At 49.6% G+C, this 26,269-nt stretch overlaps 1 protein-coding gene across 12 annotated transcripts in view; it reads left to right on the forward strand.

Moving 5' to 3' along the window:
- Positions 1–26,269, forward strand: part of LOC118234703 (histone-lysine N-methyltransferase 2C-like) — a 110,612-nt gene that overhangs the window by 12,777 nt on the left and 71,566 nt on the right. For 11 of the 12 annotated variants that reach the window (XM_035431456.1, XM_035431451.1, XM_035431472.1 and 8 more), the window contains exons 2-8: positions 1,909–2,115; positions 10,640–10,728; positions 14,836–14,995; positions 17,793–17,981; positions 20,111–20,229; positions 21,123–21,232; positions 25,745–25,907. In XM_035431456.1, the coding sequence (XP_035287347.1) occupies positions 1,910–2,115; positions 10,640–10,728; positions 14,836–14,995; positions 17,793–17,981; positions 20,111–20,229; positions 21,123–21,232; positions 25,745–25,907 (1,036 nt within the window). In that variant the 5' untranslated portion in view covers position 1,909. Of the gene's footprint in view, positions 1–1,908; positions 2,116–3,952; positions 4,385–10,639; positions 10,729–14,835; positions 14,996–17,792; positions 17,982–20,110; positions 20,230–21,122; positions 21,233–25,744; positions 25,908–26,269 lie in introns of those variants that run through there. The other variant, XM_035431459.1, reaches the window with a different exon arrangement.

Genomic DNA, 26,269 nt, shown 5'->3' on the forward strand with positions numbered 1-26,269 from the left:
TCCAGCTGAATCGATGTCCTCGCGCTCGGCGGAGAGAGGAGCCGCCGCAGGACGCCTCTCTGCACAGCGGGACCCCAGCGAATTAAAGGAAATATCCAAATTCATTAAAGCGGCCGATCCTCAGAGAGAGCAGGCACCGTGCAGCCCGAGAACCTCTGAGTGCCAGTCTGCGCAGCTGCAGCTGGCGGCAGACCCTGTCATAGACTGCACAGCTCCTCTTAAAGCCCCTGAGTGCCAGTCTGCGCAGCTGCAGCTGGCGGCAGACCCCGTCATACGGGGTTTAAAGGGGCTGCGCAGTCAACTTAGCACTCTGTGCTACTGCTAATCGTTGGCATGCTTACTGATTTGCCTGCTTCTAGTGGGGAGGTGGGGGCATCTGAAATTTGATTGAAATTGGGGGCTATGGTCATAGGAGACCAAAATGGAGCTTTTTGGCCACTCACACCAGTGGTGGGTTTGGTGTCAGGATGATACTTCTGTTGAAAAGAACATCATAGTTTTGGTGAAATATGGTGGTGGATTTTTATGTTATGAGGTTTTTTTTGCATGTACTGATCCAAAAACCCCTGGCAGGAGGCTCAAAAACTTGGCTGAAAATTGATCTTTCAAAAAGACTATAATCCCAAGGATACCTCAAAATTGACCGCAAAATTACAGTTTTGCAACGATGTCCATCACAGTCTCCAGACATAAAGCAGATTAAAAATGTGTGGTTTGAATTGAAGTGGCTATTCCACAAGCGCTGACTGAAGGATCTTGAAAGACCCTGTATGAAGAATTGATCAAACATCCCCCATCTCATTATTTATTTATTTATTTAGCCTTTGTTTAACCAGGAAAAACCTGTTGAGATCGAAATCCCTTTTGCAAGGGGGACGTGACATAAAACACACAGTTACAAAGTTACACAAGACAGCAAACAGACAAGTTACAAAAATCAAATGGGGAATGAGACAGCAATGTAACAGTAATTGAAAAGCAGGGCAGACATTAAATTTGTGAATTTTAAGATTGTTCTAACTATGAGGTGCAAAATACCTGAAACCTTTCCAAATTCAAAATTAAATGAAAATGAAACAATGTAGAAGACAACTTCATATTGTCTTGCTTGAGAACAAATAGCTCAAAGTATCGAAAATGGGGGTGTGAAAAGTCATGGTGCATCTTTGGGGTGAGGCGGGTGGGAAGTATTACTTGTTAAAAAAGTATTGCTCTATGGAAGTTTATTTACTTATTTATTTATTTATGTATTTTTTGCTATCATTGCATGAGGCCCAGTGTTTGCTCTCCTGGCTTTCCTCTGTTTGCTTGCTATCCCTCAGGTGGAAGGTTATTGGGCACATCTTTATGAATATACCTATACCGTGAATCTGTACCTTCAGCAGCAGAGGTCTGTCGCGTCAGATTCAGCTGCACTTTTCTTCCCTTTCATAAAGCGGTGACTGTGGAGGCTTACCGTGCAGAGGAAAGTGGGTTATTCCAAACCTTAAACACATTCTGATCTCGTGGAGGTTGAGAGAAAGGTACCTAATAGTCTGGAGCTGAGGACTAGGTGTCCTCTGAGGAATCGGGGCAGCACTGTGAATTAAACACAAGTGACAATGTCGCATTTCGTCTTATTCGTTAAAGGAATTTTAACCGTTTCATTTTCCATTCTCCAAAAACTTTAGTCCGTTCTGCAGTATTTGGTGAAGCGTTAAATAGGTTACGGTGTGTAGTGCGGATAGCTGTACGGCTGTGCCATCTTCTAGAGGTTGGCTGTACGTTGTTAACGGGATATTCTCCTTTGTTCAAGCTCTGAAATGAGCATGTGCGTATGGATCCTCAATGGGCATCTGGGAATCTCTCTCTCCTCTCTCCCTCGCTGTCTCTTCTCTCTCAAATTCATTCTCTCCCTTTGCTTTGCAGAATGTCATCAGAGGATAAGAGTCTGGAGGCCTCTGACCAAGGACCATCGCCGCCGCCCCCTGGCAGTGCTGGGGCCACGCCCACGGGCAGCCCGGCCACGCCCACGGGCAGCCCAGCCGCCACAGACAGGCGTCCCCGGGGCCGGCCGCGCAAGGATGCCGTCGTGCCCCCGACCGCGCCCGTACCCACAACCAGGCCCAAAAAGAAGTAAGTTTAACCCTTGCAAATTTCTTCTGTTAGTATTTCGGTGGTTCACGCCGTACACTGAATAGTTAGATGTCCGTTGTCTTTCGTACGGCTTCAGTTTAAGTTGAGCCTGAACTGGTTCAGGTTGGGTTCTGCTTATGCCCCGCATGTGATTTCAAACCGTAGACCCCTGATTTTGGTGTCCGGAGTCCAGTGTGTAAGCCACTGCAGTGTTCCTCCTGCTCCCGTCTGTTGTGCTGCAGAGATTCACCAGGGGTTCTGTCCCCAGGTCTATTCAAGTCTGTTAAAGTGGACCTCATTTATTAAGCGCCATGAATTATTTAATCTCCAAGCATTTAATCTTCTGCAAAGCATCCAAATGAAAGCTCGAGTAGGAAGTGAAGACGTGTACTGTCTCCAGGACGTACAGCTTCTTGCACTCTCTTTTTTTAAGGGCGGAAAGTGACCTTTGACCTGCATTTTCTGCTTCTCACTACTTTTGAAGTGGGTTGAGTTAGATGCGCTGTGAATTCCCTCCCTCATTATTGAAACGAGGGGGGGCTTTGTCCTTGTCTGGGGGATGGGGGTGGTAATTTTGTCTTCCACCCCCCCCCCCCCACTGTTAGAGTGGGTGGGAGGGGTCAAAGCAGTAAAGTCAGTTTCACTGTAAGGGGGGGAGGGGTGTAATTCAGTGTAGGGTTTTTTCTGAGATGTCATTTAGGAACACCAGAGTGCTCGTTTTCTATTGAAGACCGAGAGCAGCATCGAAACTAGAAATTCTAAAACTGAAGTTCTGTGTCGGGTGGAAAGCATTTAATTTCCCCCCCTGCATGATTCAAGTGTTGATCTTTTGGACTTAAACTGTCATCGCCTTTGTAAACGTAACAATCATGCTTTCACATTTTAGCCCACTGGACTGCAACCCAGTGTTTGTAGATTTTTGCTGTTGCTCAGCGCATAATTGATCAGTTAAAGCGGTTGTTTACTGAAGTGATTATTTGTTGGAGATAACTCCCCTCGCCTTATTTCTTGGGTCTGAATGGGTAGCCGCAGACCTTTGCTCGGGCCAGTATGCACTTTTACAGGCAAAGGGACGCGGGATAGCCAGTGACTCACCGCTTTAATGGCTATGCAGCTCTTGGGCACATCCAGAATCCTGAACCGGGTATTAGGACGGGTACATCAGAGGGGCTTAATATTGGGGCTAATGCCGCAGAATTGAGCCCGTTCGGCCGAGAGCAGAACGGAAGATAAAAGTGAAGTGGTCCCGAGTGCGGCTGCTCGCGGCAGTAATGTAGCAAGCAGGTTATCACTTCCCTCCAAAAACACTGCAGCATATCTTCACAAGTTGCTAGCGCACCTACCGCATCAGGCTGGCGTGTGTAAGTTGAGATCCAGGACGTCTGAGATACACAGCTGTACGTTTTGATTTCCTGCGGTCGCTTTAGTTGAAGTGCTCACATTTTTGCCGTTTGATTTTAATTAATTCCTCTGTAGTATCGTGTTTCTGTACAAGGATTCGATTGGTATAGATGTTGCAAGTTATTTTCATATAGCTCTCTTCAACATGATCTCCTGACTGCAGTGTATCATGTGGTACAAGAATATGTGACTTTAATGTGGCAAATTGGACCGAAGCAAATCAGAGATGGAAGCTTTCCGCTGTGCTGGAAAAAAGGCGTTTGCGGTGCATGCTGGGAGACGGAGCCACCGTTATGAGGGGAGGGTGCCCCGTCTCAGTCAGTGAATCCACTCCGGGTTTTTGTGTTCTCCCTCTTAGCTGGGACTACTTACCACAACAGCTTTTTTTTTTCTCTCTCTCTCTCTCTCTCTTTCTTTTTTTCCCCCACTGTAGCAGGATCATGAGGATAAGTTATGGTGTTCTGGGCTGGGGGTTGGGTGCTCTAGAGCCAGTTAGGTTTTGCTTCGTAAAGAAAACCCTGCAATTCTTTGATTGTACCAGCCATGGGAACAACGTTTGGCCTCCGGAGCTGGGTGGAAGAAATGAAAAAATTACGAGCCCAGAATAATGTATACATGGAAGTTTCGAAAAGAGCAGCATAACTAACTTGCTGCTGCTTTTTGTTAATACAATGTGTTCGTAGAAGTACTTGTTCTGATACATTGTGGATGTAAAGTGTCACGTTCTCATGGCTCTTCCTGGAAATGTGACCACGGATACAGGTTTTTTGCATTTTTTGCTGGGATCTTTTGTTGGGTTGACTCTGCTGGATGGATGATAGTCACTGTTCCCTGGAAATGCCTCTTGAGATGATTCTATGATGATCTTGTAAGTAATTGTATGTAATTCAACTGCACCTGCCTCTCTGGGACCAGGCTAAAACACTTTGTGTGTGTGTGTGTGTGTGTGTGTGTGTACGTGTACACACACCTGTTTTTGTGTATCTTTGTGTGTGTATCTGTATGGGTGTGTATCTGCCCTACTGGTGTGTGTGTGTGTGTGTGTGTGTGTGTGCTTGCATGTATGTGTTTGAGTGAATGTGTATGCATGTGTGAGTTGGCATGCATTCGAGGGGATTGTTTGAAACTTAACTGTAGTTCTGTCGCCGTTATCAGTAAAAACATGGGGACACATTTGTGCATTTTTTGATTAATATGGTATAATTGGCTCAATGGTGCTGTTCTGACCTGCCCTTTGTGTGAGGCCAGTCTGATTTTGTTGTACTTTTGGTTAGCCTCTTGCCTGTTTTGCTGTTGGGGATGACAGCATTTGGAATCCATCTAGCTGTCCTTGTTTGGGGAAATTACTGGAGGAAAACCCCTCGTACTCTCGACATCCATTGTGTCTCCTGTAAGAATTACAGTGGACTGAGGCCTTTTGTACTTCATTTGGCTTGTATGATTTGCCAAAATGGCTTTCGGAAGGAAATGAAGCAGTTTCAAACTCCATATTGGCCTCTCCCAAAAAAGCCTAACTGTTGTGTCTGAAATTCATATGGATTTCTGAAAGGCATTTTAATTGGTTTCATTCTCCTACCCAGGCATAGGCAGTATTTCATATGCACGTTTTTGAAATATGCGTTCATGTGCTCATTTATGTATAAGCTATGTGTAACATGGGTTTCTCGTCTTTTTTTGGCATGGATTATAACCTATATTTCCACCATTTTGGTTATAGATACATTTTTTCAGGAATTAATTTTGCAACAAGATACATTTTAGTGTATTTTTACGAGTCCTTGCTGCTCGCTTCCTGAATCAATATTTGAATCAGAATGTGCTTTTTAAACAAAGGCCGTGGAAATGGGCTATTCTGTATCGAGTACAGTACTCCTGAGCAGGCTTTGTGTCCAGTGCTCCAAGAGGGTTTTAAATGACCTGAACAACATCTGCAGCGGGATCAGGACCGCGCTTAGACAACCTGATCCCTACTGAAATGAAACTCGACAAATTACACATCTGACTGTACAAGGGGCACACGCTGAGCATGGGATATGTGTTCCTCATTCAGGGCAATATTAATACATTGTGCAATGGCAGTTTAATCACGCGTGGTAGTGAAACCATCAGTCTTCTAACACTTGATTCCTTATAGGCTATATTTATGAATATGTGGTTGTTTACTTCCTTTTGTGTCTTATAAATAACTGAAACTATATACAGGATTTCTCGTCACAAGCCCAACTTGAGTCGAGTTCAGCTGCTGTGAAGTCTGTATGTGGAAATACCTCATTAGCAAACGCTTTTTCAGGTGTGGTCCTGAAGTGAAATATTCTGAGTGTACAGTCACCCCTGTTCACGGAGGGGAAAGATTCCATCTGCAGGTAATATTATTCTTCAGTCTATAGTCTATACTATGACTGAAGCCACTTGTTTGTGCTGTTGCCATTTCCATCAAAAACTGAATCATTCCGTTTTTTTTTTTTTTGTCTAACAATTTGTCTAGCCTCTATATGGAACAAAAGACAAAATGGCCTTCAGTAACATTAACTGCCTACACTTATACTATCTTTACATGTTGCCAGAAAGATCTGGTGAGGTGGTGAAGGTCCAGTCTTCGTCTGCCAGAGATCAGGCTGTTCTCAGATTCCTCATTCCTCACAGATGTGCAAAAGTCAACTGAAAATGGCTGGAAAACCTGAATCCAGTGAAAGTGTTTGTTTGGCCAGGTGAATAATTTTTGAGCCCCATCTCTCTGGTGTACACTCGGAGTGTCCAGACCAGTGCGGGTTGCCAAAATGTCCACGCTCAAAACCAGGACACGGTGTGTTTGAAGCACAAGTGCTTTAGGAAATGAATTAGCTACATTCGCACTAGTTAACCATGTAGTGGCCAGAATTTGTTTAGTTACTGGTATTCATGAGTGCTGTCAATGGTCTGGGTTTTCAGTCCCCTGTTTTGTGACACTGTGTGTGTCATATTCCTTCATCAACTACAGAAATCATTAGCAAAATGTAGAGAACCCAGCTAAATTGGGCATGTTGGCAATCCTAGTTTAAATGTGTGATGTATTTTCATCAAATGTTGCGAAATGAATGAGAGATTCCAGTAACAAGCACGTGGGTTTGTGTGTGTAAAACCCTTTTCAAAGTGCTGCTTTGAACCGTAGGCAGGGGCCAGAGACCCACGCCCGTTGAGCCCGTTGAGCGGTGTCCTGTTGTTCTTCCTTCTGGAGAGGTGAATGGTCGCGGGTTATGTGGGAGGTGTCCCTCCGCGCGCCTGATCGAAGCTCTCTCCGGCGGCAGCCGTAATTGTGCCCCGCGCCCGCAGCGCGCGTCACGTGACCCCCGGACGCCGCTTCCCTTTTCCGCGGCGCGGCCGACTCAAATTGCTGTGTAATCGTACCCCTGAAGCGCGGCGTCGCGGCGCGGCGTTAGCGGGAAAGGGCGACGGGGGCGCAGCGGGAACCGGCTCGCCGGTGCTGTTCTGACACCCCGCCCCACCCCACCCATCCCCCGCCAATCCCCCCCCACCCCACCCCACCCCACCCCACCCTGTCATAATTATAATGGCTGCTTTCTGTCAGGCACCTCTGTTTGTCTTGTTTCGCAGGGCTTGTGAGGCTTGTGAGGGTTTCGCTTGTTTTCAGTCATCACGCTGAAGAAAGGCTGGAGGCCACAATAGGGGCCCGGCTGCTTTGTCTGGGCGTCCTGGCTAAACTGCCGAAATGTCACTGCGTTTGGAAATGTTAAGGCGTTCCTTCGCTTTTGGGTCACACGGGAAAATGTAAATGTTCAGTATTTTGTGGGCGTGTTCTTGTTTTTGTTTATTTGTTTAAAAAAAAAAAAAAATGTAATCGCTCATTTGAATTACAGCACGGTCATGGTATTTACTGAGAGCTTTCAAAATGGAGGTCCTCGTTTCAGTTTTGAGTGACTAAATGTGTACGATATTACCTGGCTTACCACAGAAGATGAACTGTCCTTATTGTCCTGAACTGTCCTCATTAATTATCCCTGACACTTCAGTGGCTCGAAGTAACATTCTTCTAGTCCTGATGGATATATTCAAACATCCATCTTTTACAATTATTCACCATTTCCAGTGCTTTACTACACACCCTGTTATCAATAATGTTACAATTAGCATTTCCCTTAATATGGCGGTCCTATTAGACCGTAAATACTCAGTCTTTATAGATGCAGGAAATTGAACGCAAACGAAAAGGTGCAGTGACGTCGACCTGTGGTGAACCACACCGGTAACGGATCTCACTAAAAGCAGACCGTCCTACCTTCCCTTGCCAAGAAACCGGGAAGCCGTTTGAGCGCGGGGGCGGAACATCGAACGCTCGCGGGCGTGCGCGTTGTCAACGCCGCGCATTGTCGCTGGCTTAGATTTCAGGAGTCCGCTCGGCTTTAATTCCGTCCGCTCTCTGACGGGATGCGTCGCGCGTTGAGCGATACTCCTGCCGGCTGTAGCCCTGTCCTGGGCCTCAGACAAAGAGCGTCTGCGCTAGCCCCGCGCCGCGCGTTGAGCGATACTCCAGCCGGCCGTAGCCTGTCCTGGGCCTCAGACAAAGAGCGTCTGCGCTGCTCTGCGGCGGAGGTCTGCGCTAGCCCCGCGCCGCGCGCCGGGCTCGTACCGTCCCTGTTGCCGAGCGCGGGCGGCTCTCTGTCCCGGGGGGCTCGTTAGCGGGTCCTCGTTTAGCGTCCGTCGCTGGGGGCCCGCTCTCCCCCCCCCATGAGGGGGGGGCTGCGCAGCAGGTTGAGCGGTAATGACGCACCAGAGCTGTAGCGATTGGTCGGGCACGTTGGAGGTACCTCCCGGTACCGCCCGTCTGAGGAAAGACGCGAAGCGGGATTCAGACCCTTCATGTGGATGGTCCATCGCCGGTGTGCGACGCGGTAAAGGTCCATTTAGGCTCCACAGTTGGTCCTGTTACGGCTGGCCCAATGAAGGCCGTTGTTGGTGGGTTACTCTCGGATCTGTCTCCTGGTGGTTTTGAAACCCATTCAGCTGTGGGTTAGCTGAGGTCTGGTCTAGTTTGATTTAACCTTTTATTGCACGATGATGTTTTAACATGAACTTGTTGACCCCAAAAAAAAACAAAAATTAAATAAATAAAAATCAGACATGCTACTTCCTCTTTACTTATGTACTTTGCCAATGCTGACGATGGTTACTATGGAAACGAGCTGCCGAGCGCTAGCTGCGGGCGATCTGTGGATCCCATTGGCTGCTATCTGTGTTGGTGAGAGACCAGGCGTGGGCTGGGGGGGCTGGGGGGGCTGGGGGGCTGGGAGGCTGGGAGGCTGGGGCGGGGGGGGGGGCATTAGAGGGGAGGCGTCCTGCTCCACTCCGCTCTGCAGACTAAATCTGTGTGGACAGAAGCTGACTGAGAGGGGGAGAGGGAGCAGGAGATGGAGTGAGAGCGAGTTTAAAGGAGTGGAGGAGAGAGGGAAATAGCAGGGGATAGAGGGAGAGTGGGTTTAAAGGGGAAGTTGAGAGGACGGCCGCAGGGTAGCCTGGCAGTGGCTGAGAATCTGAGCCTGAGGTGGAGCTCTGAGTTGGACTGGTAAAAGCCCTGTCCCTCTGCCTCCTGCTCCCTCCAGGCACATCCATACCAACCTCTAAGGTGTTTGTGTGTGTTTGTGTGTGAGTGTGTGCGTCCGTGTGTGTGTGAGAGTGCGCATATGCGTGTGTGTGTGTGATTGTTTGTGTGTTTGTGCGTGCGAGAGTGCGCACGTGTGAGCGCGTGCGTGTGAGTGTGTGAGTGTGTGTGAGCATGCGTGTGCGTATGAGCGTGCGTGTTTGTGGGTGTGTGTTCCATGTGTTTTCCTTGCATGTTGGTGCATAAGCCAACAAATGAACAGCACTGCTAGGAACCAAATGTTATTTGAAGGGAAGGCATGTACTATTTGGAAGTAGCCATTGGCTGTGAGCATACAAACTGGTTAAATGCTCTGGAGGTTTGGGGTTTGGGTTCATATAAGGGTTAGACTCACTCAGCAATGTAATGTGCAATTACACAGACCACAGGCTTGTGTTACTTTGCTCGTTATTTATTTTATAATAACATCTGCATGAATTTTAATTGCAGGGCAACTGCATTGCAATTACATGAATCATCTGCCCACTCGACGTGGTGTTACTGCGATGCCGCGTATCCGACCAGGCCTTTGTGAAACCGCGAGGCCAACTGGAAACGCGGCCTAATGAGGCTGGACCCGCGCACCTGAATCCCGCCTGTTCGCTGTCACCCGAGCGTGACGTCCGCGGGCTCCTTGACAGGTGCTGTCAAGGCGGTCGGCGTGACGGACAGCTGGTTTTTTTTTTTTTGGTTTTTTTTTTCCAGCCGGTTCGTGCCGTTCATTAACTCTGACACGGAGTGGGAGGGCCATATGGCCACCCAGCTAATTTGACACGCGGGCTTCAGGACCCTAATTACGCTCTGGTACTTCAGGGTCAGTTTCTGTTAACTACTCGTTAACGATCATCCGATGTAAGGAAAGTCCGTCGCTCAAATGTTTGAAAGGTTTTAATCTTTCGTCTTACTGTGGAAGCGGCGTGATGGGAATATGACCAAGACTAGCAGTGTGATGTTTTGTGTTTTTTATTTATTTATTTTTTTTATTTATTTATTTTTTTGGAGACACTGAAGATTGAATCCATCTGGCGGTAGTGCTTCACTAGCAAGGGATGAAATTAAAGATTCAGCTCGAGAACGACTTGATCACAAGACCGTGATGCGATCGCACAAATCAATGTCCAACTGCTCATTCGCATACGCAGAAGAAATGTTTTCAGCAGTATCGTTGAAGAGCTGATCAAGCCCAGCATAAAGAAACGCGTTCATTTTCCTACTTAGATTTGTGAGTGCTTTGCGACGAGTTACAGAGATGGAAAAGAGCAGCACGTCTTTCGTTATTTCAGCATTTGTTCTTGGGAGCCCTCGATTACTTTGATATTCAGGTGTTCTAAGTGCCTGTCGCCAACACTGGTTTGTAACTATGAGTGGAACTTCCTCACGGGTAACATCTGTGGGGTCTGCTTACAGACGGATTCTGGATCGAGGCTCAGCGAAACTGGGTGGTTCTGGGTAAGACTGGCGCTCCTAACGTTCTCCTGCCGTCGTTTCCAGGTCTCGTAGCCGCGGAAGAGCCGCGGCCGACGATGAGGACAGCATGGACGGGGTGGAGATGGCGGGATCTCAGAGTGCTCAGGACATGGGTGAGTCCTCTCCTGCCTTTCTCCTTCTGTGGTGCTTCTTTTTAAAAAAAAAAAAAAAATGCCTTTCTGGTTGCACAGCTGCCCATGGAGCCTGCTGCTCTTTCACTCCCACTGACCTCTCAATTAATTAGCCTCGATGTGGGACTATCAGCAGCTAGCTGAATTAGACTCTGTACTGCTCTGAGATGTGCCCACTGTCTTGTGAAAGAAACGGGTTTTGGAGGCTTGTTTCATTTGACAGAAAACGCAAAGCCAGTGGTGTTTTCTTGACTGGGGTCACTAGTTACTTTTTCCAACCTATTGAAAAAATGGGGGGTGTAATCTGTATTTGACTCGGTTTCTCGGGTGTATTCTCACAGTATAGAGTGCCACAGTGGGGGATTGGACCCCAGGCCGCAAGGGTGGATGTGGAAATGAGTTGACAGTGGGCCGCCACATGCCCCCCCCCCCCCCCCCCCACCATTTGAATGATCTTGCCGGCACACCTGAGTATTTGTGGGAAATGAAGCACTGCCTCACTTGCTAGTGAGCAGGGATTGAAGCTGCAGGGTTGAGGGAGCAGAGTTTCTATGATGGTTCTGAGCAGCACGCCCCCCCCCCCCCCAGCTGCTGCACTATTTGCAGGAATTTTGGCGCTCCTCTTTGGATTCGGGCTTGAAAATGAGACATCCACCACAGAGCTCCTCTCTGGGGCTTTTTATTATTTTTTTAATAGCTCCTCACTTCTCGGTCTGAGATTTAGATGCAGACTGACAGGGCCAGTGACTAATGCCATCTGAGAGCTTTTAAAATCCCATCCTTTATTCCCCGGCTCTCCTCCGCGCGCTCGCGATCACGTGACCCACATTTCGCCGGGCTGGGGCCGACGGCCTTCAGCACTAATGTGGGCTGCGTTGCTGCCGAGCTTTTTAGAGAGATTTTCACCTTCGGCTGGAGGAATGAAGATGCGGGGTGTGTTTTTACCAAGATATTCTTTTTACGGCTGGAAGCTGGTACCCCTGAAGAATTTCTTGAATCGTGAAGCGGAATGGCTGTACATAGGCTAGGTACATACACGGGCTATAAGCTAGGAGTGTACACATTTTTTGGCCAGATATGATGGATAATGAATGAGTTCACTCCTGACGGGTATCACCCGAAATATGTATACTAAAGAAGGTAGGGGCATCCTGTTTACGTTGAGCTGGCTTGGTGTAGAGATGACTCATTGATGTAGTGCACTGATAATGGGTAATGGCACCAGTCCCCCACTACCCAGTCATTTTGGGACAGGATGGGTAGTGGTTGGGCCCGTGTGGTTAAGGCGTGGGGGTTGCCGTCTCGAATCCTATTTGGCTCATCCGTTTTGTACCACTGAGCAAGGTGGCTACTTCACCTGAAGGTCTTCAATGAATACCTTCACTTGCTTAATGAGCGGCACGTCCAGATTGGCGATAAATGTCACCACTGATAACTGTGTGAGCTAAGCTACCGTAGAAAGAAAAAGCAACGGTCCTCGTGGCTGCTCGCGTTCGCCCCCGTGTCCCTCCTCGTTCCCTTCCTGAGGGCTGGCCTCCTGTCGCTAACATCATTAGCATGTCAGGACAAAACCTCGGAGCTGGTCCACTCGTTCCCTGAACCGCCTCCGCTGGAGAGTGACGCTAACCGCCAGCGCCCCCCCCCCAGCCGTGTCTTTAAGCCAGTGATGAATGGCTTCGCCGCCGGGACACGTGACTGGGGCCCCCCCGACAAAAGCCGCTGTGTCCGGTTCCCGAGGGGTGAGGTCGGAGGAGGAGGAGGAGGAGGAGGAGATCCTTAATGAAGACCAGTGTTCGGAAGATGGAGGGCTTCCAGGACGAGCCCCACCCAAGGGGAAGCGGACCCCAGACGCCCCGCAGCATCGCTAACGCTGCCTTGTGAGGGCCTCGTGGGGCAGCCCTCTGTCCGCTCCCTTTGAGCGATGTTCTTTAAATGGAGAACAGAGTGTACACCCTCATGCTGTGTTAAGATGGGGGAAGAGACAAACAACGCTTTGGGTACTGGACCAGTTTGTAGGGGTGGGGTGGGGGGGGGGGGGGGGTTTGGGGAGAGGTGGGAGGTGGGAGGCAAGCTTTTTTCTCCGGGAGATGGAATTGTTTTGCGAAACAGAATTTTTGGGTCGGCCCGTTCGAAACAACGGATTTAATTTTGCGGTGTAATGGAGCCTGAAGGAAATGAATTCCTTTTTTTAAGATTATCACTTCAACACGTCCTGAGCTGTCGCAAGACCCCCCTTGCAATCCGAGAGCTTTTCAGCACTCCAGGGGTAATTCATCACTTTGGCTTTGCTGGGAGATGTTCCCAGTGGGGTCTGAACCCCCCCCCCCCCCCTGTTGAGGCTGAGGGTTGAGTCTGAGTCTGAGTCTGAGTCTGAGTCTGAGTCTGAGGCTGAGGCTGAGGCTGAGGCTGAGGCTGAGGCTGAGGCTGAGGCTGAGGCTGAGGCTGAGGCTGAGGCTGAGGCTGAGGCTGAGGGTTGAGTCTGAGGCTGAGGGTTGAGTCTGAGGCTGAGGCTGAGGGTTGAGTCCGAGTCCGAGTCCGAGGCATTGCTGTTGTGCTGCTGTACTGGTGGGCCGTTAGCTTAGGCCTTCAGCTGGGGTGCTTCTCATGTGCACTCTGACTCAGTCACAACAGCAGCTACCCTCTCATCTTTGGGTTCCATTGAATCCAAAGCATCCTGCTGTGTTGGAGCTGTGAGTTGGAGTGCATTGCGATTTCTCTTTTTTTTCTTTGCTTGGGGCTTTGTGCACAAATTTAATGTGTAAAACATTTTTTTTCTGAAGTAATGCTGGGTGATATCCACAGGCATAGATGTAGGAGACTTTGTTAATATATAAAATGAGTCGGGTGGCTTGTAAATGTGGGCAGGATGCTCATCTGTGACCCTGAAGTTTGTGGTTGCATGCGAGTCATATTTAAAGAGAATTCAGCGGTGTGTGGTCAAATTGCACAATGTGCATTTAGAAACTTGGATACATGTTGTTGATGATGATGATGATGATGATGATGATGATGAAGATTATTATTATTACTAATAAACATTGTGTCCTTGTTTATGAATACTGCATGCCTGTGGTGTTATTCTTTCACCTCAGCATGGTTAAAAATGCACAGTGCTTTAAAATGGAGGGTGGTTGCGCCCTTCCAGTTTGCAGGCTTGGTGCGTCCATCCAGCCAGGCCTCTGGGACCCTGTCGCGTAGCGGGTCAGCGGAAAAGGCTGCCCCGTTCCCCCCTCAATGCCACGTGCCCCCCTTCTCCAAAAATGCGGAAGAGGACCAACGCCGCTTTTCACACCTCCCTTACCTCGTACCCGCAAAAAAAAAAAAGGAACGGGCTGGGAACCTGGAGCGGGGGCTCGTCCTGGAACCACGGGTTTCCCCGGGAGCCCGCGGGATAGCGGCAGCTGCGGGGCCTGCGGGCCACGGCTCGCTGATTGGCTGCGCGTGCGGTTTGGCGGGTGCGTTCTGGCCTTCCAGCGGTACGGCAGAACGCGCACACTTCGGCGAGCCGCGCCTCCCTCCCCCCCCCCCCCCCCCCCCCCCCCCCCCCCCCCCCCGCGCATCGTTAGCGAGCGGCGCTCCGCCATGCGGAGGGGCCTGGAGCCGTCTCCCTAACGAGCGGCGGGGCCCGATGGCCGTTTACCTAATTGCCTGCCGCCTGACGACGGCTCCCGGCTTCCTTTAGGACCCCGTGCGGCAGTTTGGGGAGGAAATTAATTTACTTTGAATGACTGTGCAATTCGACATCGGCGTTTCCAACTTCGTACACGAATATTATTACTAACTATCTTGAATTCTTTTGTGGTTGTCTGTGTGTTACTTTAATCAGCAACTTTTCGTCTTTTACATTTGGTCTGGCAACTGGCTTTGCAGATGGAAACCACCACCCCCAAAAAGGCCTCTGTAGAAAATGTCACACCAGGAATTGCATTAATACACTAAGATGTAACATGGCTGTTTATTATGTGAGAATGAGTCTGAAGGGAGGTTCGTGCTAATGGAGGAGTCTCGTGAGTCTTTGGGACTGAATGAGCAGGCCGACGCGGTCAGGCCTGTCCTCCGTTATAAATCCATCTCTCCCGTCTCCCACAGAAACGAGCGGACAGCAGGAGGCGGAGGACGGGAGCGAGCCGGCGGGGGCCGCCGAGGGGCCGGCGGAGGAGGACGAGAGCTCGGGCCCCTCGCCGGGGGGGAGCCAGCGCCATGAGTCAGCGGGGTGCTCTGCCTCTGCCGCCACACCAACCAAAAGCAGGTTAGAGAAGTGCGCCCTGCTTCCTGCTGCAGTCACTGAGCAGGCGAGCTGTGTGTGTGTGTGTGTGTGAGAGTGCGCCTGCCTGCGTCTGCTTGTGTGCCTGCCTGTGTGTGTGCGTGTGTGTGTGTGAGAGAGTGCGCCTGCCTGCGTCTGCTTGTGTGCCTGCGTGTGCCTGCCTGTGTGTGTGCGTGTGTGTGTGTGAGAGAGTGCGCCTGCCTGCGTCTGCTTGTGTGCCTGCCTGTGTGTGTGCGTGTGTGTGCGTGTGTGTGTGTGTGTGTGTGTGTGTGAGAGAGTGCGCCTGCCTGCGTCTGCTTGTGTGCCTGCGTGTGTGTGTGTGTGCACACAGAGGCAAAGAGGAAAGAGGTATAGAAACTAGTGTGTGAGAGATGTACTGTAGAGGGAGGTCTGGTGTGAGCTTGTGTGTGGGCGAGAGAGAGGGATAGAGGAAGAGTGTGTGTTGGAGAGAGAGAGAGGAGGGGTGGAGTCTGCGTGGGAGGGAGAGAGATGGAGAGGGAGGGAGTGCTTGTGTGTGTGTGAGTGAGAGAGAGAGAGAGACCAGTGGGACCAGTGAGTGTGATGAAGAGCGCGTGCGTGCGTCTGTGTGTTTTTCACAGGAACTGAGATGCGGAGTGAGTGAGAGAGGGAGGGAGGGAGGGAGTGTGTTTGTGTGTTTAGAGAGGGAGGCAGCAGAGACAGGCTGCCGTGCGCATGCGCGCCCCAGCTCTATTGAGGCAGAGCGGGGGATGGGCGAGCAGCGGGAATAATTGAGCAGGGAATTCTGGGAAAAGGGAAAGCTGTGGGAGAGGCTGCGCTTGCCAGGCCCGCCGATGTCCTGGCAGCTTGCAGACTGCGGGGCTGGCGCTGTAATTATCGGGGGCGGAGGAGGGGGGCGGAGGAAGAGAGGCTTTCCTAGGCACATCACTCAATTAGCGCAAACTGTGAGCGCGTTAATGTAGCGCTGCAGGAGCAACAGGTGTGCGGGCACCGCTGCCTCCTTTTCCTGCCTGCCTGTCTGCGTCTTCCCTGCGCAAACTCTCTCCCGCCTTCCTGTGCCTTGGGGGGGGACTCTGTACACATACTGTCGAGTTTGACGCTTAGCGCCGATGTTCGCGTTTGCTTGTGTTCAATGGCTGCGCTTCGCCAAAGCAGTTTCCTGCACTGCTGAGGCCTCTGGGAACTGTAGGAACTAATTAGAAAATATGGATAATATGGTGTGATCGGGAGACGGAAGACAATCATTTTAGTTTCGGCCTCATTGATTTGTTTGTTGTAATGAAGTGGCTTGTTTGAGTTTGAAGGTAAAATGTACTGTCAGTCTGTGTGCATGCAAACATCCGTACACAAGCACTTACTGTGTGTGTGTGCGTGCGTGCGTGCGCGCGTGCGTGCGTACATGGTGTGTGTGTGTGTGTAATACGCGTGTACATGCATGTGTGTTTGTGTACACGTGTGTATATCAGTGTGTGTGTGCCTGTGTGTGTGTGTGTGTTTGTGTGTCCCTGTGTGGATATCACTGTGTGTGTGTGTGTGTGTGTGTGTGTGTGTGTTTGTGTGTCCCTGTGTGGATATCACTGTGTGTGCCTGTGTGTGCGCCTGTGTGTGTGCACCTGTGTGTGTGTGCCTGTGTGTGTGTGTGTGTGTGTGTGTGCTCTCAAATGAGGAGGAATAATCATCAGGTTGTTAGCGCAGGCTGGGAATTGTTTCCTCCGAGGTGCCACCTTTTAAAAGGTTGTAATCAATCTGAGGCTGACCGCTCGCTCTGTCGATGCTTATCACAGGGCGAAGGGAGGGGCCAGCCGCTCCGGAGAGCTTATTAACATCACACTTTTTTCCCCAGGTTATCGTGGGACTGCTATTTACTCTGCAGTCCCTGCCCCGCTTATGCAAAGGCACAATTTATGGAGAATGCGAGAATGTGCCTGAAAAATATGCTACTTTAGCAGGGAAAAAAAAAGAATTGGCTGTAAGATATGTGCAGACAGGCAAACGGAGTCGTGTTTCAGACACATGAAATATAAACCCTCCTCATTAAGTTGCCGTGGCCATTACCTTCAGGCCCCGGGGCGACAGTGGGGAGGAGGGGAGGAGGTTTTTTTGGCGGTGTTTGGCTTTTGCGGTCTGTGGCGTTTAATCGAGCGAGGACACAACCTGAGGTGCCGCCGCGGCGCTCTGGGTACGCAGCGAGATTCGCACGCTCCCTCTCTGGGGGAGCGAGGCCCGCCGGTCGGTGAGATCTGGCGCGCCGACGCCGCAGCCGCGTCCGCGACTGCCGCGGTTCATTCGAGCCGCCGGTTTACGGGCTGGGACGGCGGCCCGCGGCGCAGGCCGGGCTGATGAGACGCCGATGCCACTTCCTGCCGCCCTGATCGCGCACCTTCCGCCGCGCTCCGAGGAATTCGCAGGGGGGGGGGGGGGAGGGGCCTGGTACGGTTCACCTCCAGGAAGCACGAGTCCGCATCGCGCCTCAGCCGGGAAGTTCCCTGAAAGCTCGGCGCCCTTTTGTGCTCGACAGGGCGTGTGCGTTATGTGTGTGTGTGTGTGTGTGTGTGCGTGCCAGCGTGTGTGTGTGTGTGTGTGCGTGCGTGTGTGTGCATGCGTCCTAGGAATGTCACAAAAGACATTTGTCATAATGACAACGGTAATGAACAATAATTGTTGTTATTGGCATTCATTTTCTCGGTAGATCTGTTCTTGCTGTAATTAGGCCAACTATTGTTCGCATTAATGTAATTGAGATTTGTAATTTTTTGTAAGGTTCGTAAGTGAGCTTGTGGTATTTTGTGTGTGCTCCTTGCAGTGAACTGCTCTGTGCCTTCTGCTACTGTGGAGGGCGGAGCCTTCTAGGGCAGGGTGAGCTGAAAACCTTCGGCCCCACCCCCGGATACGCCCCCCAGCACCGCCCGGACCGGACAGGAAGCGCAGAGGACCGCGGCGAGGAAAGCCCGGCCCGGAACTCCAGTTGGCGTTGGCCGAGCGGCCCGAGAACGTGAGTTTCCCCCCCCCACCCAAACCCCGCCCCGCCAAAGGTCATTCGCTGCTTTGCTGAGGCTCGTCCTGCAGGTAGTGCTCGCGTACGCGTGTGTGAGGGTCGTGAGAAACTTCGACGCTCAGCGAGCGGTGTTGAGGGAGTGTTCAGGAGCGGTGTCTGACAAGCTCCTCCCCTTCAGGTGTAGCTGATTTCTATTGGCCGCTACTCTTCTGCCTTTGGGCTCCTGTTTTTAAAGCGGAACATGTTTTTTTCTAGAATGGCTTATCTATTCTTTTGACAGAAATTTTACTTTTGGGGTCCTTGAGCTGGAATAATTACTGTCTCACTCTAGGGTGAAGCCGATGTTTGTGTGTGTTTCTTGCTCTCTGCTGGCTTTCATCTCATTATTTCCTGGTCACCCTCTGCTGCTGGTCATCTTGCTTTGTTATGAATGGGCTTAAGATCGACGAGCAAATGACCTTCTTTCATTTTATCAATGAAGCTACGCCCGCCCCCCCCCCCCCCCTTTTCCCCCCGCTCTTTGTACCTTGTTGGGGGAGATGGAGTGTCCTGACCTAAATGCAGCCGCAAATGCTAACGAATGGAATGGCAGAATTCAATTCGGATCAATGAATCTTGCGCAGGGAATGACCCCTGCAATTAGTCATTTGATTAAAGGGGGGGGTGGCGGGAGGGGGGGGGGGGAAACAATCCATACGTTTCCGGTGCACCTGCGGGGCTTTCCCGCGTCCTCCCAGCTGCGTCCGTCACGCAAACGCCGCGCGAGCGCCGCCGTCGCCATGGCTCCCGTCCAAAGACACTCCCGGGGCACTTTGGATCAGCGCCTAATTTGTTTCGGCTCTTTGGAGCCAATCAAGCCTCCCTCCCCCGCGGGGTCAGGTGACGTAATGCGCCCCGGAGCGCGAGCCCTGGCAGGCGGCCAAGGAGGCAGAGCGGCGTCGCGCTGGAGCCGCGCGATTGGTCAGCGCCGCTGGAGCCCTGCCACTAATAAGAAAGAGGGCCGGGAAATGAAAACAACAACAACGCACGAAAAAAGCAGCCGCCGTGTGGGCGGTTTTTTAAGGTGGCTCTGATTTAAGGAGGCCCTGCGCTGATGGTTGGACTTGAATGGCATTTTACCCCCAGCCCTTCTTCAGTGGGGCTGTAGCACTGTATTATGACGTGGTGTTCCAGAACCTTCCACGGAATGGATGGGGAATGTTTTCAGCGTAGCCTCCTTTAAAAAAAATCCCCCAAAAAAACCACGGCAACCAGATAAACTTGCAGAAAATTGCTGGCACTCGCATTCTAATTAGCCGCCCAGTCAATTTAATCTTTTCTTCATTTACCGAGAATGCATTCCACGTTAAGTGAGAGTGGAGCGCTCGTGGCAGTCGCATAAGGACGTTGGCCTTGAGTCAGTAAGGGTGATCCTGGATGAAATTATTTGCGTCCTCTGCGAATGTGTGTTTGTGTTGTCTTCATGCTCGGTTATCTCGAACAGTAATTTGTGAAAATTACGCAAGCCACAAAAATGTTTTGATGCAGAAGACGATGGGTTTCCGATTGTCTATACGTCTATAGTGATTTATTGCCGAATGCAGAATTAAATGAGCTTGCTTGACTTACCGTTTTCAGTTCAGGTTTAATATTTAATATTTATTTTTTAAAATGTTTGGTACTTGATGTGTGCGCATTGTACTCATGGAATTTTTCTGCAGCTTACCATGAATCGTATAATTAAGTTTTAAAAAATGCCTCTCTCCAGCATTGCTCAGCTCGTTGATGGAAAGCAGTCAGCCTGAACTTTATACTTTGTTGTACACAGATGTGCATGTGCAGCACTGGGGTGTGTTGTGAACTGTAGGCTTTCAACCCTTCCCAGAGATCCCAGCTCTGGATGAGGCTGTTTAAAATGTAAATGTGCCTTCCGCTTCCCTGTGCCTCGTGGCTGAGTTTGGTGTTGGCCCGTCCTCAGAGCAGTAATTCGGGGAATTACTCATGACTCAACAGCCAGTCCGTGTGCGCCAGCCAGATCAGATGACCTCCTTTTCTCTCTTCTGCTCCTCTCCTCTGCCCTGTCCTCGCTCTCACCCTCCCTCCTGCTCCGCCCCTCCCCCCCCCCCTCCCCCCCACCTCCTCTGCAGGTCCTGCTCGCCCTTCGCCCCTGGACCCGGGGAGGACCCTGCCAACAGATTCTGGGACGAGCTTGGGCAGGTCGGGCTCCCGGACGATATCGATGTCCACTCTCTCTTTGATATTTCAGGTACGCTTTCGGGGACTGATGTGGCCGGGGATAGGTATCGCTCTTGATTGATGGGCTGCTTTATTATAGAGGGGCACTGTTGAATGTCAAGTGAGATACCGAGTCCTATTTGCATTCTTATAAATGCAGTGTTTTCTCACTTGAGTTGCATTGTGGAAAGTCTGCGTATGGCCATGCATCGCTTACGAATGAATGATAATTGTTGTAAATAATGGTAATAAGATGTCTAATCAGATATTTGATTGATATTGAGTTGACTGTGATAGTTCAAATGGCCAGTTCCATCTGTGAGTATACACACGCTAAGGACAGCAGGAGCCGAAATTCACAAATTTCCACTCAGTCCACTGAGACACGGTTCTGTCATTTGGGAGCACAGTGTTCCCTTAATTTTGTCCAACCTTGGAAAACTTCTCTCCGCATGGGCTCTTGTGACAGGAAGCATTGAAAAAACACAAAGTTCTAGAACTCTTGGAAAGAATTCCTGGTTGCAGGTCTTCTATGTGTCGATTTGGAATTTCAGTGGGGGTTCAAATCCACTCCCCCCCACCCCCCCCCCCCCACCCCCCCACCACCTGCCACTGGTTTTGGGTGGAGACTGAGAGGATGTAGCTATCGAGCCGGGGGCCATATAGAACCTCCGGCAAATCTCTAAGCGTACATTGTAAGGGTCCAGTTTCCTCTCAGGACAAGAGGGTGGTGCTGGGTAATATTAGGTTCGCCTAATGCAACCTGACTAGTTGAACCTGCTGGATACCTTTAATGTACCATGTAATGAAAAATGCAAAGACATATTGGGGCCGTATCATTAGAAGTGTGAGCCCTGTCGGTGAGTGTTGCCATCAAAGCCTTGTTCTGTGGCTCGGTCACATGACCTGCCCTTGCGATTGCAGGCGGGTGCTGTGCCCATCAGCACTGTGCGGAGTGGTCGGAGGGCGTGTACCAAGGAGAGAGCCAATCGCTGTGCAACGTGGACAGAGCTGTCGACTCAGGGAGCACAGAGGTGAGAAGCGTGTATGCGCCAGCGTGTCATAATGGTTAAGGAACTGGGCTTGTAACCGAAAGGCTGCGGGTTTGAATCCAAGGTTAGACACTAATGTTGTACCCCTGAGCAATCCGCTTAATCTGAATGGCATCTGTATGTATCCAGCTGTATCAATGTATACAATGGAAATAAATGCTAAAGTTGTGTAATTTGCTCTGGATAAGAGCATCTGCTAAAATTCCAGTAATCTTCATTTAGAAAACAGGTGATGAATGGGTAGCAGTGTACAAGGATAGTTAGGGGGCTGGGCTTGGAACTCCAAGGTTGTAGGTTTTATTTCCAGAGAGGGCACTGCTATTTTGCCCATGAGTAAGGTACTTCACCTGAATTGCATCAGTAGAAATATCCAGCTGTATAAATGGATTATATGTGAAGAATGCAAACTGAGTTCATCGCTCTATTATTGTCTGCTAAATGGTTAAAATGCAGCAATGTGATTTGCATTACTGGCGTGATTTTCTCTGAACTCGAAGCCAGCCACATCTGTGTGAATTGGCTGTTGGTATTTCAACGCCAAATCATTTTAGCCTGGACTTTGCTGAGCACTATTAATGGTCAAACTTTGCCACAGTTAAAAGGCTTTGGATTTCCATTTTAAACTAGGTGGCATTCAAACCTCCCCCCTCATATTTCCCCCAGCACCTGTTCTCTCTGTCACGGGTATGTGTATTGCTGTGTGTCATTATAGAGGAGATTGTCTTTGTATTAAGACCCGTTGGTTTTATTGGGTCGGTTGATATCTTTCACCAAAACATATGCTGATATTACTGCAATATGTAGCCATGATTTTTTTAAATGTTTAGGAAACTAGGAAAATTGGCTTTATACAAATTCCTGTTGAGTCTAGATTGTATTATTTAATATAATGTTCCCTGATTGGGACTAAAGTCTCTCTAAATCTCGCGTTTCCTTGATTTTTGGATGCATTTCATTAGATATTTGAAAAGGCATTTCTACTGTAATGAAACTGAATTGCAGGGAATGTGGGTGTAATTTTATCACCTCGTTCTGGGGAGCCATTTAAATTTGTCTGGCTAAAAGTCTGGCTATACAGAACAAAGACTGATGAGAAACGATGAAGAGGCAGTCACACCCACCTAGCCGTTTAAAACGGCACATTTAGGCCTTTTTAAAAAAAGAAAAAAAAGAAAAGCAGACAGTCTGCCCTGGATTTTGTTTTGCTCTAGTCAGGCGCTGAGAAAGCAGAGAGGGTAACGGATAAAGATGGTATCACGGCTCAGATGGTGCCGCTTGGGTGGTGAGGGGGGTTGGGTTGGGTGGTGGTGGGGGGGGGTTGGGTTGGGGGGGTCGAACCCCTGTCCTCACTGTGGCACCCGTACGTGGCGTGCGTAGCCGCCGTCCTCACCGCGTACGCTCCGAAGCGCAGACCAGCAGCGGGACTGAGGAGACGCGTGTCCTGGCCACGATGCCCGCTCTGCGCTGCGCTGCGCTGGCGCTCTCTCTCTCTCTCTCTCTCCGCGAGCGCCTCAGCAGGCACCTGTAAGCCTTTGATGGGCTGATGGATGGGGCGCTCGGTAAAGGTCGTCCTCGGCTGCCTGGATCACTGGGCTGTGAAATGGAAAGGTCACGGCGCTCAGGAGAGCCGCTCCGCCCGGGCCTCCAATCATGTTCCCCTAATTGCGTTTGCACCTGTGATCTGCTGAACTGCCCGCAAATCGCTCATTTACTCTTCAGCCAAATGCCAGGGCTGCGTGCGTGTGTGTGTGTGTGTGTGTGTGCACGTGTGCGTGTGCGTGTGCGCCGTGTGTTTGCGTGCGTGTGTGCGTGTGCGTGCGTGTGTGCACGTGTGCATGTGCGTGTCTGTGTGTGCGTGTCTGTGTGTGCGTGTGCGCGTGTTTATTTGTGTGCTTGTGTGTGTGTACGCTCATGTGCGCTTGTGTGCGCTCGTCTGTGTGCGCATATGTGTGTGTGTGCATGTGTGCGCGTGCGTGTGTGTGCATGTGTGCGCTTTGTATGTGTGTGTGTGCGCGCATGTGTCCAACACTGGTTGTATTGAATGGTCATATGAGGAAGTCCATTTTCTGTTGATCACTGTTTGTGCGACATCGGGAAGTGAATTCCAGGTAAAAGGAAGTAGACATTATAACTGTTGCTTCTGGGGAAGGAAATCGGTGTCAAGTTCTAGAAATTCTATTCGCAAACATCCAAGGGGCAATCGAGGTCAACGCAGTCGCGCTGACGTCTGATTAACGGAGGGGAAGTAGATGTGAGCACGCAGGTCTGGATTGATTCGCATTATGAATCTCCCACGGTTCACGCTAATTGAAAACTCCCTTCACCTCAGCCGAGAGCTGCCTTACCTCTGACACAGTGCCTCGGAGCTCCAGGCGCCCCAAATCGGCTTCGTAATGCAAATCGTGCTAACGGCTCAGACAGCAAGGGAAGGGCAGTGCTAATTAAGGTCCTTAAAATGAATAATTATCGCGCTGACAGCGTATGAATTATGGCTTTCTACACTTTACATTTAAATAACAATCCTACGCTTGTGTAATTTACGGCTGAATTTGATCGTAAACGTAGAGACTGTTCGTATGATGCGGTGGACTTCCCGTAAATCTCTCTTTCCCTTGTATTTAATAATGCCGGTGACCCAGTCGGTGACCTGCGTTTAATTAGTGTGAAATTGTATCGGTGTCCCGAACAAAGGGAATCGGAGAGCACAATTACGCGCGGCGGTTATGAAGGGTCAGCTCCGCGCGCTCTCGCTCCGCACAAACCCGCATTCTGGAAATGGCTCCGCGTCAGCCGTCTGAATCATGAATGAATGAAACTAATTGCGCCGCAACAGGTTTTTTTTTCTTTCTTTCTTTCTTCTTCTTTTCCTTTTTTCCTTGACAGAACTGGAGCGGTGACTAAATAAACGGAGCTCCTGCCGGTCTCGGGAGTCCGCGTGAGAGCGATAATTACTCGATGCTCCTTGTTAGAAGTATTTGCAGATTGTTGCTTTTGGGCCGTGTGCCAGATCTGTGGAACACAAGGGGACCGGCGACTGAAAGCCATTATATTCACCCTTTTTTATCTCTTTCTCTTCCTCTCTCTTACCCGACTCTGTCATCAAGCAAAGTAGGATGTTTAGTGTGTTGAGACTGTATTTAACCAAACAAGAGCTTGAGCAGACTTGGGAGTATCCGCAACTCGGATTTAGCCTTGCGTGCGCGGAATAACGTTCTCAAAATTAATCCACCTGAGCAACACTTAGTGGCTTTTCTTGTTCGCACAAATAATGACTGTGTCATATATAACTGGTTTATAGAATTCATATATAGCAGTGCCTGAAATTTTTGTCTGAATAATCAGCTGGCAAATACTAAAAAAAAGAACTCAAAATGTGATGGAAGTAGTAAAGACTTAAAGACGCATAACTAAGACATGTACAGTACCGACCAGGTATGATTTTGTTTACTTTAGCTTCCTAGCCGCAGAAGCTAATATTATCTTGCTTGCTACTGAAGAAAAAAAGAATCATGACAGCTGATGTTCTGCCTCATGTGAATGTGCACCTATGGGAACTTGAGGAATGGTGTTACCATGTAATTTGTAGTTTGATGGTAAGGTAAGCTGTCATTTATTCACTCAGTTGCTTTTTTATTTTTTGCTGTAGTGATAAAAAATATTAGGCGAATGGATGTCTTTGGGGAAATGATCTGTTTTGATCCGTTAATATTACGGTTTTGTTCACACTAACATTGTAATGGAGATCTTGAGCATGAAAATTGCTCAGGAAACTTTTCCGTAAATGCAAACACTCTGGCTCCCATTCACACACGACCCCCTAAATGGTGAAGTTCCAGAACATTTCTGGCTAAGGCTGCATGCCTGCCACAACAGCATCGAGACCTTGTGATATTTTGCATTACACATAGCTGTAGGACAGGAAGGCAGTTCAGGAGCAAACATGTTTGCCTTCAAACGCAGTTAGGTAGCCTGGGATATCTGTGCATTTACAAATGCCCCAGGGTCGAATATTTAAAAGGCACCAGAGCGGTTTTGAGAGGAAGCTGGGGCTGTAGTGGCATACTGGTTTGGGAATTGAGCTTTGGCTCACTTCTCTTTGAAGGGTTGCAGGTTCAAATCCCATGTGTGGCACTGCCGTGCTACTGTCAAGTAAATATTGGCACATTTGAAAATATCCATTTATACATTTTAAAATGCTGCATTTTATGTCCGCAAGTATAACATTTGAAAAAAGATTGTTTTGTTTCCCGAAGATGAGATTAGCAGAACAGGCGTGCTAAACAGATACAGTGTAGTCTCTGCACACTCCTTATATGTAATACGCCTCCCTCGTCTCTCATAAGAGCTAATTAAGCAGTTTCAGATTCAGCATCAGTGGGAGATGGGCATGGTGAAAGATGGTTGATGGCTGCCATCTTGTCCCCCCATTGAGCAGTCATCGGTGCCCTGACAGTAATTCTAATCGAAGCCCCTTCCTTCCTGTGCCCCGCCCAGCACTGTGCATACTGTAAGCGCCTTGGAGCATCCATCAAGTGCTGTGAGGAGACGTGCGGCCGCCTGTACCACTACCCCTGCGCCGCCGCCGCCGGAGCCTTCCAGAACGTCAGGGGCCACACCCTGCTCTGCCCGGAGCACATCCAACAGGCCGTCGACAGATGTAAGACAAGCTCTTCGGTCACGTTTACTAACACAGCACGTATGTGTTAGTAAATGCAGGCGGCAGTGTAGTATAATGGCTAAGGAGTTAGTCTTGTAACCTAAAGGTCGCAGGTTCGAGTCCCCGGTAGGACACCGCCGTTGTACCGTTGAGCAAGGTACTTAACCTGCATTGCTCCAGTGTATATCCAGCTGTATAATTGGATACAGTGTAAGTCGCTCTGGATAAGGGCGTCTGCTAAATGCCTGTAAACTAAACTAAACATATGTGTCGACTGCACGTCTCTGTTGAAGGCTGAATGTTTTGATATTCTGTAAAAAACTGTAAATATTAATTTGGAAGGTTGAGCTCTGTAGCATGAA

The sequence above is a fragment of the Anguilla anguilla genome, chromosome 8 (assembly GCF_013347855.1).
Source record: "Anguilla anguilla isolate fAngAng1 chromosome 8, fAngAng1.pri, whole genome shotgun sequence".
Lineage (NCBI taxonomy): Eukaryota > Metazoa > Chordata > Actinopteri > Anguilliformes > Anguillidae > Anguilla > Anguilla anguilla.